The 17590-nt window shown below is 37.8% G+C and overlaps 1 protein-coding gene and 1 long non-coding RNA gene across 3 annotated transcripts; one reads left to right on the top strand and one right to left on the bottom strand.

Annotated features, from left to right (window-relative positions):
• Window positions 1-533: 533 nt before the first annotated feature.
• On the bottom strand, window positions 534-3630 carry LOC118487586. The gene is made up of 3 exons (XR_004881979.1): window positions 2505-3630; window positions 1523-1610; window positions 534-590 (listed from the first exon to the last, which is right to left on the bottom strand). It is a non-coding gene; the product is annotated as an uncharacterized LOC118487586 (long non-coding RNA).
• Window positions 3631-13425: 9795 nt separating this feature from the next.
• Window positions 13426-17299, top strand: LOC110911557 (protein TIC 20-II, chloroplastic). Of its 2 annotated transcripts, none has more exons than XM_022156184.2 (2): window positions 13426-14231; window positions 17029-17299. In XM_022156184.2, exon 1 carries the CDS (start codon window positions 13575-13577, stop codon window positions 14208-14210), a length of 636 nt encoding a protein of 211 aa, XP_022011876.1. In that variant the 5' UTR covers window positions 13426-13574; the 3' UTR covers window positions 14211-14231; window positions 17029-17299. The 2 variants fall into 2 exon arrangements, with proteins under 2 accessions (XP_022011876.1, XP_022011877.1); XM_022156185.2 differs by lacking the exon at window positions 17029-17299 and adding an exon at window positions 14928-14943.
• The last annotated feature ends 291 nt before the right edge of the window (window positions 17300-17590 follow it).

Below are 17590 nucleotides of genomic sequence, written 5' to 3'. Positions count from 1 at the left end.
CCTGTGCACTAGCGTTTCGTTCCGCGTAGGTTACCTGCTCAGATAATTAAAAAGCATAGGCAATATAGACAATGGCGTTTTGCCCGAGTTGTTAGTCATGGTTTCTAAGTGAGGACCTTTAATGCGTTTCGACATAAACTTTACAAAGGTCCTAAATGCATGTTATCCAAAACTCTCAAAGTTTTGCTTAATGTATGAATTTGTTTCATGAATGTTGAACCGTGTATCAACGCTAACACTTGTGTATGTTTAAAACCAAAATCGTGGACTCATTGTTCTTGGCAACGGTTGGAACCTATATTCGAGTCTTAGGCGTTCTGTATGTGCTCAAGTCTTGGTATCTAAGTCCTCAGAGGATAGTGAGGTTAAAGCCTAGGTATCTCTACAGAAACCTAATTCGCTGAAACCTATAGCTCTGATACCAATCTGTCACACCCCGAAATATCAGAGCTTGGCGTGACTGGACCGGTATCTTCATTGCACAGCGGAAGCAATTAAGCTAAGACTTCTAGAAATTAAACGCCTGCTAAGTACTCGAAATCCCGTGGGTTATCCTATTCCAACCGTTCCATAGTTTTGAAAAATGCAACCTGAGAAAGAACATGCGAAAAAGTCAACATAAAGTTGAGCGAGTTCATAGTTTGCTTTGAAAAGATTTAAAATAAATCTTTTTGGTAACCGGTTTAAAGTTTTTGAGAAAATATAGTAAAATCATTTTCTTGGCATAATATATGAGAACTGTGAGTCTAGCCCACGAGAGTCTTTGTGCATTGCACGAGAGAGAATGGGCCAAGCCCAAACGAACCTTTGTAAGCAGGATCAGCGCTTCCTCTTACTTAGGTATAACTTGAAAAACGTAACCAAAGTTTGTAATTCATGTGTTTGTGAGTTTCCATCAAATGAATCTTATGAATATATGAAAGTTTTAATGTTTTAAATGGGTATGTAAAGCGTCTATGAACAGGTTGATCGTTAATGTTTCGCGAGGACATCAACGTATACGGCGACATAGGAAGTACTCAACCTGTGTAGACGGTTTTTAGTGTCGAATCACCTCGACTGTGTCGAATCACCTCGACTGTGTGAATCACTTCCACTGTGTCGAATAACCTCGACTGTGTCAAATCACCTCGACTGTGTGAATCACCTCGACTGTGTTGAATAACCTCGACTGTGTCGAATCACCTCGACTGTGTCGAATAACCTCGACTGTGTCGAATCCCCTCGACTGTGTCGAATCACCTCGACTGTGTCGAATCACCTCGACTGTGTCGCCCGTACCCATTAGAAAATCATGCACGTTTCGTAATATGCGGATCAAATTTGTAAAACCGGTATGTTTGATCGAAATCATTCGTAAACCATTTAAGTTCCTTGAAATTCATGCGCAACACGGTTTATAAATATGAGTTTTCGTTCATCGAAAAGTTATTTACTTTTGCAAAAACTTGCATGTCTTTCCACCCCCGAAAACATTTATAAAAAAATGTAAAACAGTAAAAAGTGAGGGTTATGAACTCACCTTGACGTTCCTGTGCAATGCTAGCTTAGTGTGTTTCCGTAGTGTCGTTCCAAGAATGTGAATTAGCTAGCGTGCATCTATAGTATTCCTAACCAAGGAATAATTATAAGTTTTTAATTGAACAACGTAGTTAAACTACGTGTCCGAGCTCTACCGAATCGTTAATCATACAATTCGATGAAAGTGTTGTTATCTTGACCTGGAATAACCAATCTATGGTTATTTGATCCCATTTATAATCAGAATAAAACTAAGTCTCGAAAACGACTTAGTTTAAGAATGGTTTAGAATATATATATTTATATATTTAATATAAATATACTTACATAGTCGTGTTAGTCGTTGCGGTTAGAAGGCGTAGGCGAATAGTAGTGCGGAAATGTGTCGTACTTCGTTTAGAAGTTTGAAATAAACATAAACTATTATATTTATTTTTTTTATTTTTATAAAAGTATACAATTTACGACATTTGAAATAAATATAAACAATTATATTTATTTTATAAAAGTTATACGAATGACGACGTTTGAACGAAATATAACTAATTATAGCTTTGTTGTAAAAGTTTCCGAGGTTTGGGCGTTTGAAACAAATATAAATAATTATATTTATTTTAGATTGAATATCGGTTTTTCGTTAACTTATAACGTCGTAAAAATAAATACGTCTTTTATTCATTCTATAAGAAAGCTCGGATTTCAACAAGTGTCGATTAAACAATAAAATTATGCTTTGTATTTTGGATTTTTAACGAAAAACGGACAGAGTTTCCTCTGTTTTTGGAATAACCCGACAATAAAAAGTTGTCGTATTTTGTCAAAGCTCAACAATTATTCAATCAATGCAAACAATATATACTTAAGACTTTATCAAATACGGCAAAATAAAGTGTAAGTAGTCGCTAAAGATAACGGTCGAGCTCGGTCGCGTATAATTATAATCTGCATAACGAAACAAAACTTTTGTGTCGTTTAAACTTTACCGGGTCTTCATTGACTGTTGTTGACTGCGTTGACTGTCTGTAGACCCGAGTTGACTCAGTTTGACCCGAAATCAAATCTGACCGAAACGAACCATGACCTGTGGTTGACTAACTTTGACCCGCAGTCTGACTTGTTGAACCGAACCGAACCGTGACCCGATCCTGCTGATGTGACTACTTGAACCCCAGATCTGAGTTGAACCGAACAAGAACCCGAACCAAACTTAAACACTTGAACCGAAGCTACACATATCTGATGTTGACAAATTTTGACCCGAACCCGATTCTGACCCGTTGATTGTTTGACCAAGTTTGACAGGCTTTGACTGTCGAACCGAAACTCGAACGACGTGAAACCGTAAACTGGACTCCATCTAAATGAAACCCGAACCGCTCGTGTCCCGAATCTGAACCAAACTGACTCGAACCACCCTAAAGTTGATCTGAATCGGACCGTTCACGAACCCAAATCCGTCATCAAGGGAACCTGAGAGTCGCCGGAAACCGTTCATGGTGACCGGACGTCACCTCCGCCGCCACTATTGCTGTTGATATCCACCAAATCGTCGCTTACCGGGCGTGTCGAAGAGTTGTCGGAACATCAACCACCGATGCCGCCTGTCTCCTCCGTCGCTCCGCCGTAGACGGCGGCGCTGCTGCCGCTGTTGGTTCTTCTCCGCCGCTCTCTCTCTCTCTCTCTATAGTCAGATCTGTGTGGGTGTGGTTGTGTTTAGAGATGGTTATGGCTCTGATTTCAGGTGTGTGTGTGTGTGTGTGTTTTGCCGTATAGATCGAGATGGGGGGGGTGTCGCTTGGCCGATCTTCAACGAGATGGAGAAGGAGAGCAGGTTGTCGTTGAGGACTTGGTTTGGAGAAGATGGTCTCCATATGTTTGTGTGTGTATTTCTTGATTAGCAGAGCAAATAAGAGAACAAGGGGGACTTCAAGCATGTGCGGCTGACAAAAAAAATGAGGGTTAGGGTTTCACCTTCCCTTTTATAGCTAGGTTTGGTTTAGTGGGCTTTGGGCTTGGGCCCAAGGCCCACAAGCCCGTGTTTAAGTGGCCTGTAATCCTCTACGAGACCCGTTTTTATAACCGAAATCGTCGGAATGTCGTAAATTAAAATTTCAAGTTTATAGATATGTAAGTAATCGTTGTTTGCCGCGTTTGATCATCGGTCGCGTTAAAAATTGCATAAACTGCTTCGATTGTCGTTTCTTGTCCGTTGTTCATTTCGTTTTAGACTACGCATAATAAAATTCGAAAACGATGCCAAATATATCATAATATATTAATATCAAGATGAGATTCGAGTCTGGTGCTTCCGTTTCGTCGTTGATTGTCGGTGCATTACTGTTTCCGCGTTTTCGTTCACGTTTGCGCTTTGCGTCGTTCGAAAGCGTAAAAATTTCGCAAAACTAAATTTATAAATATAAACTATGCGTATAAAATTTGTACTTTTCGGCGTTGTCAGTATTTCATTCGGTTTCAATTCGTTGCCGTTTTCCGTTTAACAGGTTTATCCGTAAACCACCGTTCGCGCACTGTAAAGTCGGGTAGACGTTCCTAGGCACTACAAAGGCCTAATTAAGTTAATCTACGTCTTAAACACTATTTATTATCGCCATAAACATTTGTTAATCGCGTGATTAGAGGCCGTTAATTACCGGTTGTCACACTAAATCCTCGTTTCCCTTTGTATAATGTGCCATTGAGCATTGAGGACACCAAAAGCCTTCTCGATTTCCTTTTTTGCCGACTCATATCGTTTTTTTAATAATTTCATCTTCTGGGTTTGTGGATACGAGAAGCTTTTTACAATCGTTGACCATTCCGAATAGATACGAACTGCAAGGTAGTATCCTTGGTGGTATTCAGTCTCGTTCACTGTAAAGTTGCATGGCGGTGCAAAACCGTTTGACATGTCATTAAATATTATTGGTGACTGATTTATGACGTTGATGTCATTGTTCGATTTGACATCTCCAAAATAAGCATGCTAAATCCAAAGAGTCATGTGATGCAACTGCCTTGAGCCTTATGGTGGACATCCTTGGTCACCCCCACTATATTTTCCTTTCCATGCAACAACGTAGTTTTTTTCATACCTAGTGCATTCAATCAATACAATACTATCGAGCATTCCATGAAAGTCATATCTGCTTGAGTGAGTCTCCAATAGCTAATGGATATCGCTTTCGTTAGGCTTTCTAAGATATTCTTTCGAATATTAACATGTCTGCGAAAATATCGTAGACACTGGTTTGCCGAATTTCACCAATCTGTATGTATTCATTGCCATGTCATATGCCAATTGATGTATGATAGATGTGCATTTTTAAATCAGAGAAAGATCCTACCTAACGAACACATCTGCTCCTTGTGTAAAAGATGTATAATTGGCGAACCAATAATCCTTTGGGGCCATACCCCTTCATGACACGCCTAAAGTTCCCACCACTAAACCACAAGAAGGCAAATTGCAATTTACTCAAAAACTGTATATTAGAGTAGGACAACCCAAATTCAAACTAGGATGAGTACTTGTTTTGCATCGACAAGACGCTTGCATTAAACTTGGTAAAAATGATCAAGTTAAAATAGTGTTGCATTCGAAAAAGAAAGTGCAAGAGTGTAATTTCACATAGATATATTTTTTGAATAAAGTACAATTTCAGTCCCTGTGGTTTACACCCGTTAGCACATACAGACCCTATTTGAAAAAAAACGACCATTCGAGTCCCTATGGTTGCTAGTTGGAATCAATAACGTCTTTCTTGTAACTGGACGTTAGTTGACCGTCTAAATAGATAACTTTTATAGGAGAAAACTTGCAATTTCACCTAAACTAACCCCAATGTCAACCATATCAATCCTCTATCTTCTTTATAAGCATCACTCCACTCCCTTCAACCCCCAAAACCTCACCGGCTCTCAACGTAGTTCTCCGATCAACCCCAAAAACTCCGATCAAAGACAACATGATGACATATGATGTGATTATGCGATCTGAACAAGTAACATGCACGACATTTCCTTAATTTCACTTAACAACAAACTATGCACTAGATACAGTTAAATGACGTTCATATGTGAAATTGCAGCTGGATTAAGGGTCTAATCTTCTAACGGACATACAAGGATCCAAATCCGTATGGTTGTTAGGGGTGTTGGGAGTGCTAGTGTTAAGGTGGTGGTTAACAGGGGTCGTGTGAGAATTAGAATCAACATTGTGCGGCATTGACGTGTTGGTGTTGTTTAGGCTGATTAAAACCTCCTATTTATGATACACATTTAGAAACTAACTTTAACTATGATAATGGGTTTTTTGGGTTTAAGTTGTTAATAATCATGGTCAACCCATTTTGCAATCATGTATTTAATATGTAACTTTTGAATGTTTTTAAATGAGTAACAAAATGTTTTTACTGTTATTGCTTCTTGTTTGATATTGTTATTGATGTAGGCATGCTAGTTTAGGTACTGTTATTGCTGGTTCATGTTGGTAGAATGGCTTTGATGTGGGCATTTTATTGGTTCTTGGTCGATACTTGCAATCTTGGTAGTATGACTTTGATGCTGGTTTATTGTAGTATTCAGTTATAATGTAGGTGTTGATGGTAGATGACAATTATGCATAATATGATTTAGTTATAATGTAGGTGTTGATGGTACATGACAACTATGCAGATATGAGTAGGGCTGTAAACGAACCGAACGAACATGAACAAGGCCTTGTTCGGGTTCGTTCGTTAAGGAAATAAATGTGTTCACGAACGGTTCATGAACACTTACCGAACGAGATTTTATGTTCGTGTTCGTTCATTAAGGAAATGAGCGTGTTCGCGAACGGTTCACGAACACAAACGAACACCAATAAATTTGGCGAACATGACGAAGGATAAAGATAGATGGCCCAGAGAGTAGCACTCGAACTTGAATCCTTTACTGTGGAACGGAGGTAAATCGTATTCATGGATGTAAATAATGAGAAATGAATGGGAAATGATGCATAAATAAGGTGAAAGTGGGTTTCCTAGTTTAATTGTTAGGAAAATAAAATAAATAAAAGTTTAATAATATAAAAAGTACAAATAAAATATAAGAAAGTACAAAGATCTTCAATTAAGACACAAACATACGAACATAAACGAACACAAATCAAAGAATGTTCACGAACACGTTCACGAACACCTTACCACATATTCACGAACACAATCGAACGAACAAGACCTCTGTTCATGTTCGTTCATTTAACTAATCGAACGAAATTTCTTGTTCATGTTCGTTCGTTTAATAAACGAACGAACATAAATGAACTTCCCGCTGAACGGTTCACGAATTGTTCGCTGAACGTTCGGTTCGTTTACAGCCCTAGATATGAGTAAATGGACATATGGCAACATGCATATTCAGTTTTGGATGTGATAATCAAGCGTTTAGTTTGATTAGGGATCATAGACTTTGGTTTGCACAATAGGATATAGTTGTAACTAGAACATGGTTTATTGTAGCATTCAGTTATAATGTAGGTGTTGATGGTACATGACAATTATGCACAATGGGATTTAGTTATAATGTAGGTATTGTAGGTGTTGATGATACATGAAAATTATGCACAATAGGTTCTTGGTTGATACTTGCAATCTTGGTAGTATGACCTTGATGCTGGTTTATTATAGTATTCAGTTATAATGTAGGTGTTGATGGTACATATCAATTATGCATAATAGGATTTAGTTATAATGTAGGTGTTGTAAGTGTTGATGGTGCATGACAATTATATAGATATGAGTAAATAGACATATGGTAACATGCATATTTAGTTTTGGATGTGATAATTAAGCCTTTAGTTTGATCAGGGATCATAGACTTTTGGTTTGCACAATAGGATATAGTTGTAACTAGAACATGGATGATACACTTTGGTTTGCACAATAGGATATAGTTGTAACTAGAACATGGATGATACACTTTGGTTTGCACAATAGGACTTAGTTATAAGTTGAACATGGATGATACCCTTTGTTATACACTTTGTTATGCACAATAGTATGTAGCAATCACTTGAATAGGGATGATAGACTGTGTTATGCACAATAAGTTTGAGCAATCACTGGAACAGGGAGCATACACTTTAGTAGGCATAAGTTGAACTGTTTGACCAGATCAACTAGTCAAACTTGTGATAACGAAGCCATATCAAGTTTTGAATGTAAAACTAAGTTGAAGTTGTGAAGGTCAAACCCAGTTTAAGATATAAAAGTCAAACTGATTTCAAATTCTAAAGGTCAAACATAGTTCAACTAGTAAAAGTCTAACCCAAGCCAACTCCAAAAAGTCAAACCCAATTCAAGTTATAAACTGCATTTCAATTCTAGTTACATATTTTAATCTGTTATTGTTGTTATTAGTAACATCATATTGGTGATTAATTAATTGCTAAAGGTGGTTAGTTACTAGATTAGGAAAGAGTTTTGAATATGGATAGAAATATATGAATTATACAGGTACCGATGTACGGACCAAAATGATGATTAAAGTTCTGGAGGTATTTTACTCTTTTCACATTATTATAAATGTCCAGTTAGGAAAAAGAACGTTATTAATTCCAATTAATAACCCTAATGACTAGACTGGAATGACCATTTTTCCAAAGGCTCCCCTTATTCCCACACCCATAGATCTTATTTTCACGTCCCTAGTGTATACGGGCCGTATACAAAATATACGGCCCGTATAGATTGTTTTTGAATAGGAAAATGTGCAGAGAATGTTTTTTTTTGACTTTATTATATACGGCTCGTATATAGTTATACGAGCCGTATACAAGTGTATACGATTTATAAAAAGTATATGGCTCAATGGATTTATTTCTGAGGTTTTTGATGTTTACCAAATGTATACGGGCCGTATAATTGTATACGGGCCGTATAGATTGATGTTTTTCAATTATCACGTTTTTTCCCTTAAAAACACCATCAATCAAGGGTTTCTAAACTCTTCATCACCTTTAAACAACGTTGATCGGAACACGCCGCTTAAACCATCATTCTAGGGTTTCTAAACTCTTCATCACCTTTAAACAACGTTGATTGGAACACGACGCTTAAATCGGAGGACAAGTAGAGTAACGTTACCGATCAGTCCGTTGATCAAGTAACTAGCACCTTTAAACAACGTTGATCGGAACACGCCGCTTAAATCGGAGGATAAGTAGAGTAACGTTACCGATCAGTCCGTTGATCAAGTAACTAGCAGAAGAACCCGACACAAACAAGTTCTCCACAGTTTGTTATTCAGATCTCTATTCGGTCATCTTTCCAAACTACAACACACGATAACTTTAAACTTTATAGTGTGTGATTTGACCAGGAGGTGATTTGCTACTTTTAATAAGCTGTCATAGTTGTCAAATTCGATTTCAACAAATCTTTTCCTTTTCCTTCAATTTCTAGAATATTCTCCGTAACATGAAGACGTGTCGGGTTCTTCTACTAGTGGTATTTTAATGAAGTATTGAAGATTGAATGTGCAAACCCAACCATTTTTTACTACGGAAACGGTGTCGGGTTCAACTCTCCTATATCAACATACTCTTCTCCAGACGATTAGTTGTTACGAATGACAACTTGAGGGGTCTAGTTAACTTTCAGAAACCAATGCAAAACCCTCACCCTCAAAATCAACCAGAAAGCAAAGGAAAAAGTGCAGATAATGGCTGATGGTTCTTCGTTGAGGAAACCAAACGTAGACGGAAATGATAGGCCTGGTAACCGGAAGAGAAAAAACCCTTGTGTGTTGACGAAGCTGACAAACACATTGGTATTTTCTCAAAATGTGCAAACTTGAAGAATCTCACTTCATTGCGTATGTGCTTGTGCTGTAGAAACCGGTGATGAATTTGTGTATGTAAATCAGGTTCTCTGCCTTAGATCGGTCATTCCTTGTGATACATGAACGTTGTATTCTTGTCTTTCAGAAGAGTTGGTATTGAACCAGGTTCTCTGCCTTAGATCGGTCATTCCTTATACTCTTCTAACAGAACCCGACACGTCTTCTATCATGTGACGGACACAGGTGCAAGAGAATGGCGAGTTATTTTCAGTTATTTCTGTTGATCCACAAATTCCATTGTTTAAATCAGAATCAGGTTCTCAAAACAAGGATCGTTCTAATAGATTAAAGAGAATAAACCAATTTTTACCATTTTTACCCATATTATACGGGCCGTATAACATTATACGCCCCGTATACATCGTTCGTATACATTGTATACGATCGGTAAAAAAAATTTTTGACCGAGAGTATACGGCCGTATAAAACGTATACGGCCCGTATACATATGGTAAAAACCTCTGTAATCTTTATATAGTGTGTGATTTGACCGGTTGTATTAAGTTATCTCCGTCTGCTAGTTATTCGGAATCTTTCGAATCATAACAGAAGACGGATGCGGTTTGCATATTCAATTTTCGTTGCTTCATTAAAATTAACTACCAAAAGAATGCATACACAAATAGTTCTAGTGGACGAAGCAAAGAGACCGTTGTGTATCTGAATCAGGTTCTCAAACAACTCTCCTATATCAACATACTCTTCTCCAGATGATAATGGCTGATGGTTTTTCGTTGAGGAAACCAAACGTAGACGGAGATAATAGGCCTGGTAACCGGAAGAGAAATCAGTTGTATTTTTTTAGTTGCTTCTCTTGTTAAGTTTCTGATCCAACCGAAATCTACAAATTCCAACAGTTTCTTCGTAGATTCCGTACGGTTTCCAAACTCTTTCACTCATAGTTAATATTCACTGTGGTGGATGCAAGCATAAAGTTAGAAAAATACTCAATAAGATTGGTGTTTTGGTAGGTTGAAAGAGGTGAATGGTCCATCACTTAAGATAAAATGCTTTATATGGTGTGTGATTTGACCATTATGGTTCGTGAATGTTTCGAATCATCACAGAAGACGTGTCGGGTTCTTGCAACTTAAATCCACAATCAACGTATACAGATGCAAGAGAATGGCGAGTTATTTTCAGTTATTTCTGTTGATCCACAAATTCCATTGTTTAAATCAGAATCAGGTTCTCAAGACAAGGATCGTTCTAATAGATTAAAGAGAATAAACAAATTTTACCATTTTTTACCCATAGTATACGGGCCGTATAACAATATACGGCCCGTATACAATCATCGTATACATAGTATACGATCGGTAAAAATATTTTTTACCAATCGTATACGGCCGTATAAACGGTATACGACCCGTATACGCATGGTAAAAATAGTAAAAACCTCTTTAATCTATTAGAACGATCCAATAAACGAAGAACAAAACCTATTTTCAAAACACATAAACATCTGCTTCCTGAATCTGAATCAGAATGTTAACTCTTTCACTCATAAACATTTGTTTCCTGAATCTGAATCTGAATGTTAACTCTTTCCTTTTCATGAGGTAAAACCGGTTTCAACATCAAGGGTTGTATCGGAATTAGGCGTTGGAAGGATTGTAGTAGGACATTGGTACCACTGTATTTTTTTAGTTGATTCTCTTGTTAAGTTTTCTGACCCAACCGAAATCCACAAATTCCAACAGTTACTTCGTTTTTACCGTCCGGTTTTCAAACTCTTTCACTCAAAGTTAATATTCACTGTGGTGGATGCAAGCATAAAGTTAGAAAAATACTCAAGAAGATTGAAGAGTACACAACTGAAGGTTCAGTGCACGAAAAGTTTCTTACGAACGATATGTATCAGGAAGCTCAGTATCAAAATGACATCTAGCATTACTAACGATTCAAGTAAGTATCTAACAAATATTTCACTCTAGTAGCTGAAACCAAACGTAGACGGAGATGATAGGCCTGGTAACCGGAAGAGAAAAAACGGCAGTGATTCGGAATGTTTCGAATCATCACAGAAGACGTGTCGGGTTCTTCTGCTAGTGATTTGGAATGTTTCGAATCATCACAGAAGACGTGTCAGGTTCTTCTGCTAGTAGTATGAGTCTGAGTCCATTGTGGTTCGTGAATGTTTCGAATCATCATAGAAGACGTGTCGGGTTCTTCTGCTAGTAGTATGAGTCTGAGTCCATGCGACAGACACAATTCTTGCAACTTAAATCCACAATCAACGTATACAGATGCAAGAGAATGGCGAGTTATCTAAAATTTTGAAAATTCAGGTTTACCTTGTTAGTTTCTCAAAACATCTGCTTCCTGAATCTGAATCAGAATGTTAACTCTTTCACTCATAAACATCTGCTTCCTGAATCTGAATTAGAATGTTAACTCTTTCACTCATCAACATCGAGGGTTGTATCGGAATCAGGCGTTGGAAGGATTGTAGTAGTAGGACATTGGTACCACTGTGAAAGTTGCATCAGGAACCTCAACTTTAACGGACCGGTTATTCGACCGAGTAATCAATTGTATTTTTTTAGTTGATTCTCTTGTTAAGTTTTTCTGATCCAACCGAAATCCACAAATTCAAGTCAAGGATCGTTCTAATAGATTAATGAGAATAAACCCTCGTTTCTTCATCTTCATCTTCAAGAACAATGATGAACAGATGATGTTGGGAATTAAACGCATGTACGTGACAAAACAAGGATCGTTCTAATAGATTAAAGAGAATAAAGCAAGGATGTTGTGAATTCGCATAAACATATATTCGTTTCATAACCTCCTACTATAAATCAACCACAACTGACAAAGAGCCTGTATTAGAAACCATCCTATGTCTTTTACCAACCGAAGAGGCAGCAAGGACAGATAATACTTCATTTGTCGAGAAACCATACTGTCAAGAAACTAACATCTTTTACTCATAAACCCTTGAATCCCAACGCTTCTCTAAAAGAGCCTGTATTAGAAACCATCCTATGTCTTTTACCAACCGAAGAGGCAGCAAGGACAGATAATACTTCATTTGTCGAGAAACCATATTGTCAAGAAACTAACATCTTTTAATACTTCATTTGTAACCGTAAGGATGATGCAAATTTGTACGTAAAGATCTCTACACAAACTCTTCTACATCTTTTAACCAATTGTCCATCTCTTAAGACCTTGAAAGATTTGTTGAAATCGAAGAAAAGAGTAACTAGCAGAAGACGTGTAAGGTTCTTCCAACAAACCGTGTATGTGCTTGTGCTGTAGAAACCAGTGATGAATTTGTGTATCTAAATCAGGTTCTCTGCCTTAGATCGGTCATTTCTTGTGATACATGAACGTTGTATTCTTGTCTTTCAGAAGAGTTGGTATTGAACCAAGAATACTTCAAACATTCTAAACCCTACTTGGAAACAAACCAACAAAATCTTCTACATCTTTTAACCAATTGTCCCTCACTTAAGACCTTGAAACATTCACGAACCATAATGGACTCAGACTCATACTACTCACCATCCCCTGAGGAAAAGTTTTCCCGACGACTCAAGACAAAGCAGTTGGTTTGGGTTCATATCACCCTGTGTAATCATTGCATTACATCCCCGTTGAAAACAAGTGACTAAAACGCTTCTCCTTACAACTCTCATCAAATGCCTCACCCTTCCTTTTATTACAGTCATACGACACTTTTTTTTTTTTGTTTTTCAGTCTTTGTTACTTGGGTAAAATCTAAATTCTTTTCATACGGGCCGTATAACTGTATACGGCCCGTATACATTATTCGTATCCATTGTATACGACCAGACAAATTATTTACATATGGTGTATACGGTCGGTCCGTATACAGTTATACGGCCGTATGGAATGAAAAAAAACTGACAAAGTCTGAAGGCATAGACTTTGTTAGTTTTATTTTATTATATACGGGCCGTATAACTGTATACGGCCCGTATACATCATGTGTAAATAAGTTTTTACCATATATTAATATTAGGACCCCAAAATCGAATTTGTACGTAAGAAGAGATGTAAACCTCATGGACTGAAAGTGTAGTTTGCTCAGTTTTTTCTTTTTCGATAACCAATTTTTCACTTTATCTTTTCCTTTTCCAAAACCCCCCAACTGCATTCCACCATATCTCCGACTCCCCGCCACCAAACCACCACCAACAATGTCCACCGTACCTCTCCTCCGCCTCTCCTTAGCCCCACCACCACATAAACCCCCTCGGTCAACCCTCATCTTCCACCCTCTCAAACCAACCACCTTCTCACCACCACCCCTCCGTACAAATTCCATCATATCACGACCCCTAAAACCGATCTCCGCCTCCTACAACACAACTCCGGTCACCGACCGCCTCATCTCCGCCGCCGCATACTTCTTCCCCTTCTTCAACGGCCTGCAATACGGCCGTTTCCTCTTCGCCCAATACCCCAAAACCCTAGGTCTCATCCTCGAACCGTTACTACCATTACTCTCGTTCTACCGGTCTGTTCCGTACTCTAGCTACCTTGCGTTTTTACTACTATACATTGGTGTTGTTAGGAATACGAGTGTTAGTCGGTATGCGAGATTTAATGCTATGCAGGCTGTTGTGCTTGATGTGTTGTTGGTTTTGCCTATGTTGGTGCAGCGGATATTTAATCCTGGGCCCCATGGGATTGGTGGGAAGATTGTTATGTTGAGTCATAGTGCGATCTTTGTTGGTGTTGCTGTTTGTTTTGTTTATACGTTTGGGTATTCGGTGCTGGGGCGGACGCCGAAGTTGCCGTTTGTTGGTGATGCTGCGGATAGGCAGTTTTGAAGATTCGGCTTGGCGAGTTTGGTATGGTTTTGTTTTTAATTTAGTTGGATTAGTTGTTTGTTATGTTTATTTGATTATTGATGTGTTAATGAAATGGAATTTGTTATGAGTGTTTAGTTTGGTTATTGGATTCTGGGCTTACTTGTGAGCTATGAAATGCGGGGAGATAAAACATTTTATATATTGTTGGTGAGAGTCGAACGCGTAGGTGTGTGATGAGTTTGTTACTCACATTTTGAACCATTCTTTACATTGCTGACTAATAAACTGCTTGCAAATAGTATGAATAAGACATTGCAGTCCAAAAGATCTTGAACAAAATTTTGAATTGTGAATGAAAAGTGATACATGACATATTGACTGTTTGATGGTTGCAGTGACACGTGAAGTATGTATGATTTTAAAAGCGAGTCACATCTATAGAAAGACGTAGATTTTTTTTATTATGTGATCGAGTTGAATAAAATCAATTAGGGTAGGAAAAGGTGTTGTTTTTTCTTAGGAGTTTATCATGAAACTCAGTTAAGGTCCTGGGTAACTTTTCTTCCTTCTTAGCATTTGGGATGCGAACAGTCGTGGTTGGAGTTCGGGTATTGTGCATAAAATTCTGTTACTATAATACTATTGATTTATTTCTGTTGTGTGATTTAAAAATATTGATATTACAGCTTTCTTTTTTTCTTTCTGATCTGGTCGCTGTTCGCTTTATGCTTTCAGAGACTACAAAGTTTTCGATCAAATAGGCGTTTTTGTTATGCTTGAAGTTTCTTAACTGGAAATGGAGTATGATTTATAAAACAGCTGCACATTTTGATAACTATAGTTTTTGGTTGCTTTCTCGAAATTGGACTTCCTGGCTACTAGAAACCTTTAGCCATTTGACTTGTTTTTAAGGTTTTCAACATTTGTAGGTTTTTGAAACCGTAGGTGTATAAGCAGCTTCTATTTGTAATAACTTGCAAATTCTCGAACTTGAGTTTAAATATTTGACATGATGTTAATTCTGAAAATTCTTGATCTAGCAAAGTGCTTAAGAATCACGACTGTAAAATTGCACTTTCGATGTTAAAAGAACCTGAACATGGCGGAAAAGCTCAACGCATTCGGGACAGCTATTTGGGTGTGACTTGTGAGACTAATTAAAATTTTTTTTTACGGGTTTGGGGCGAGTACAGTGTCAGATGAAACCAAAATTCAGACTGTTATGGTTCAATTAACTCGAATATGTTAATTTTAAACAAGAGGGATTCCATCATGATATCAAGAATCCTTCCAAAGTCTCACTTTGTTTGAGGAATTATGAGGGATTTAGATGGTGATTATACAATATAGTCTTCCGCACCGGCAATCTAGGCTAGGTAGTTTAAGGCACTAGGCATACTCAAGGCACTTAAAAAGCTCGGGCTTTTCAAGCAAGGTGGATAGTATAAATAGACCATTTTAAGAGTTTTAGACATGTTTATGCTGTTAGTTTAGTTTTTTTTTATGCTGGTTCAGGCCATTTTTTGATGTTTTAGATCAAGGCGAGCGCCTTGTGCGCCTTTGAGTACACTTTGATTTAAGGAGTATTTTATTATGATGACTCAATAAAACTAGTTCATGAGAGCTTGTATTAAGATCTTTTTTTCTGTAACTCTTATCAAGTGCTTCTTAAAGCCAGTTTCTCTTCCTTGTCTCCAACTATGTGTTTTGGTCACATTTTACTTAAGTTGGAAGAACTTCTTTCTTGAATGTTTTAAATAGGAGTTTAATCACGGATTCATGGCATGCATATGTAAGCTTATAGAATGCTCAATAGTTCTTTCATATAAGCGGTTTGAATCAACTGCTATGTAGCACAGGGACTCCATTTATGTGGCCGTACCCGTCTCGGGTACTTGTCGGGGACGGAAACACCATGGGTACTCGTCGGGGACGTTTCCTAAACGTTTCCAATGTCGGGGACGTATCTGGTAGAAGTATCCATCCCGTTTCCATTTATTTTTAGGGTTTTTACCCTTTCAAATTCCACAACCGGCCATTAAATAAATAGACCTATCACATTCGGCTTCTCTAATCTCTAAACTCTCAAGTCTCATCATCTCTAATTCTCTATTGATTGCCGATCTCTCACTAGATGAACCGGAATTTGAAAATGATTTGATTATTGATAATTAATTACCTTTGGAAGATGTAGTATTTTTGGAATTTGTTTAATGTATTTTTATTTTCTTATATTTTTAGTGCCGTACCCGTATCTTGAAATTTTGAGTTTTGCCGTTCCTCGTTCCCGTATCGTCCCCGTACCCCGATCCCGTACCCGTTCCAGTGCTACTTAGATCAACTGTTTAAGATTTCCGTGACCATCTTTTTTTTTTATATAATAGAAAGGCTTATAATTTTTCAGTTTTTTGACTCGAGTAAAATCAACTAGGAAAAAGTTGTCTCTTATGAATTTATCATATTTTCTTGTTCTTCTGAAGTGTCAAGTTCTTGATTGTGTATAAGTCTATCAAAACTCGGTTAAGGTACCAATGGGGTGGTGGTCCATTGGCAAAGGCAAAGCCTTTAAACACCTGGGTTTGGGAGGGGGAGGTCTTGGGTTTAAGTCCCACAAACAACATGGTTAAAAAGAAATTCGTCGTTCAAAAAAAAAAAAAAAAATCTCGGCTAAGGTCCTGAGTGACTTTTCTTTAACTTGCGGTTTCCTGGGAGGATTTGGGATACAGTCATGGGTAGATTCAGTTATCTTGAATACAATTTCGTAATTATTGATTGGTTTTTTGTATGATTGAAACATATTGATATCACACCGGCTTTCTTTCTGATATGCTTTCAGCGACTACGAAGTTGTGGACCTGTCGATCGAATAGGTGTTTTGTTATGCTTGAAGTTTCTGAACCAAACATGGAATACGATTTATCAAGCGGTTGGCGGTTGCGCATTTTGATACTAGTTATTTCTGACCTTGTTCGTTAGGTTTTGAACATTTGTGTTTTTTTTTTCTCGGAGACTGTAGAGAGTGGAGTATATGCAGCTTCTATTCGTACGAACTTGCAAATTCTCAAACTTCCTTGTTGAAATATTTGAGCTGGTGTTAATTCTGAGAATTCCTGATATGGCAAAGTGCTTAAGAATCAAGTCTCTAAACTTGCACTTAGGGCCTGGGGTGTGGCTTGCCGCCCCCCCCCCCCCCGGCACATCAACTTTAGCGCCCCCATCTAGTTAAACCACTCCGTTAAAGGGGGTGCCATCCTTGGCTTCCGCCAAAAGAGTAGCACGCGCGAGAGATGAAATCAAGGGGCCCCACCTAATGTAAACCAATCTGAGTTTTTTATTTATCTTTTTTTTTAAATAATAGTTAAAAGAGGGCTTTATAAGGGGCGTTACTCCACAACGTG

This window comes from Helianthus annuus, chromosome 15 (assembly GCF_002127325.2).
Source record: "Helianthus annuus cultivar XRQ/B chromosome 15, HanXRQr2.0-SUNRISE, whole genome shotgun sequence".
NCBI classification, from domain to species: domain Eukaryota; kingdom Viridiplantae; phylum Streptophyta; class Magnoliopsida; order Asterales; family Asteraceae; genus Helianthus; species Helianthus annuus.
Note: the sequence above shows the minus strand (reverse complement) of the source record. Positions and strands in the feature narration are given on the sequence as shown.

What these genes read in the sequence shown, in the direction of transcription:
- LOC110911557 (XM_022156184.2), top strand. Translation starts at nt 13,575, where the DNA reads ATGTCCACCGTACCTCTCCTCCGCCTCTCCTTAGCCCCACCACCACAT.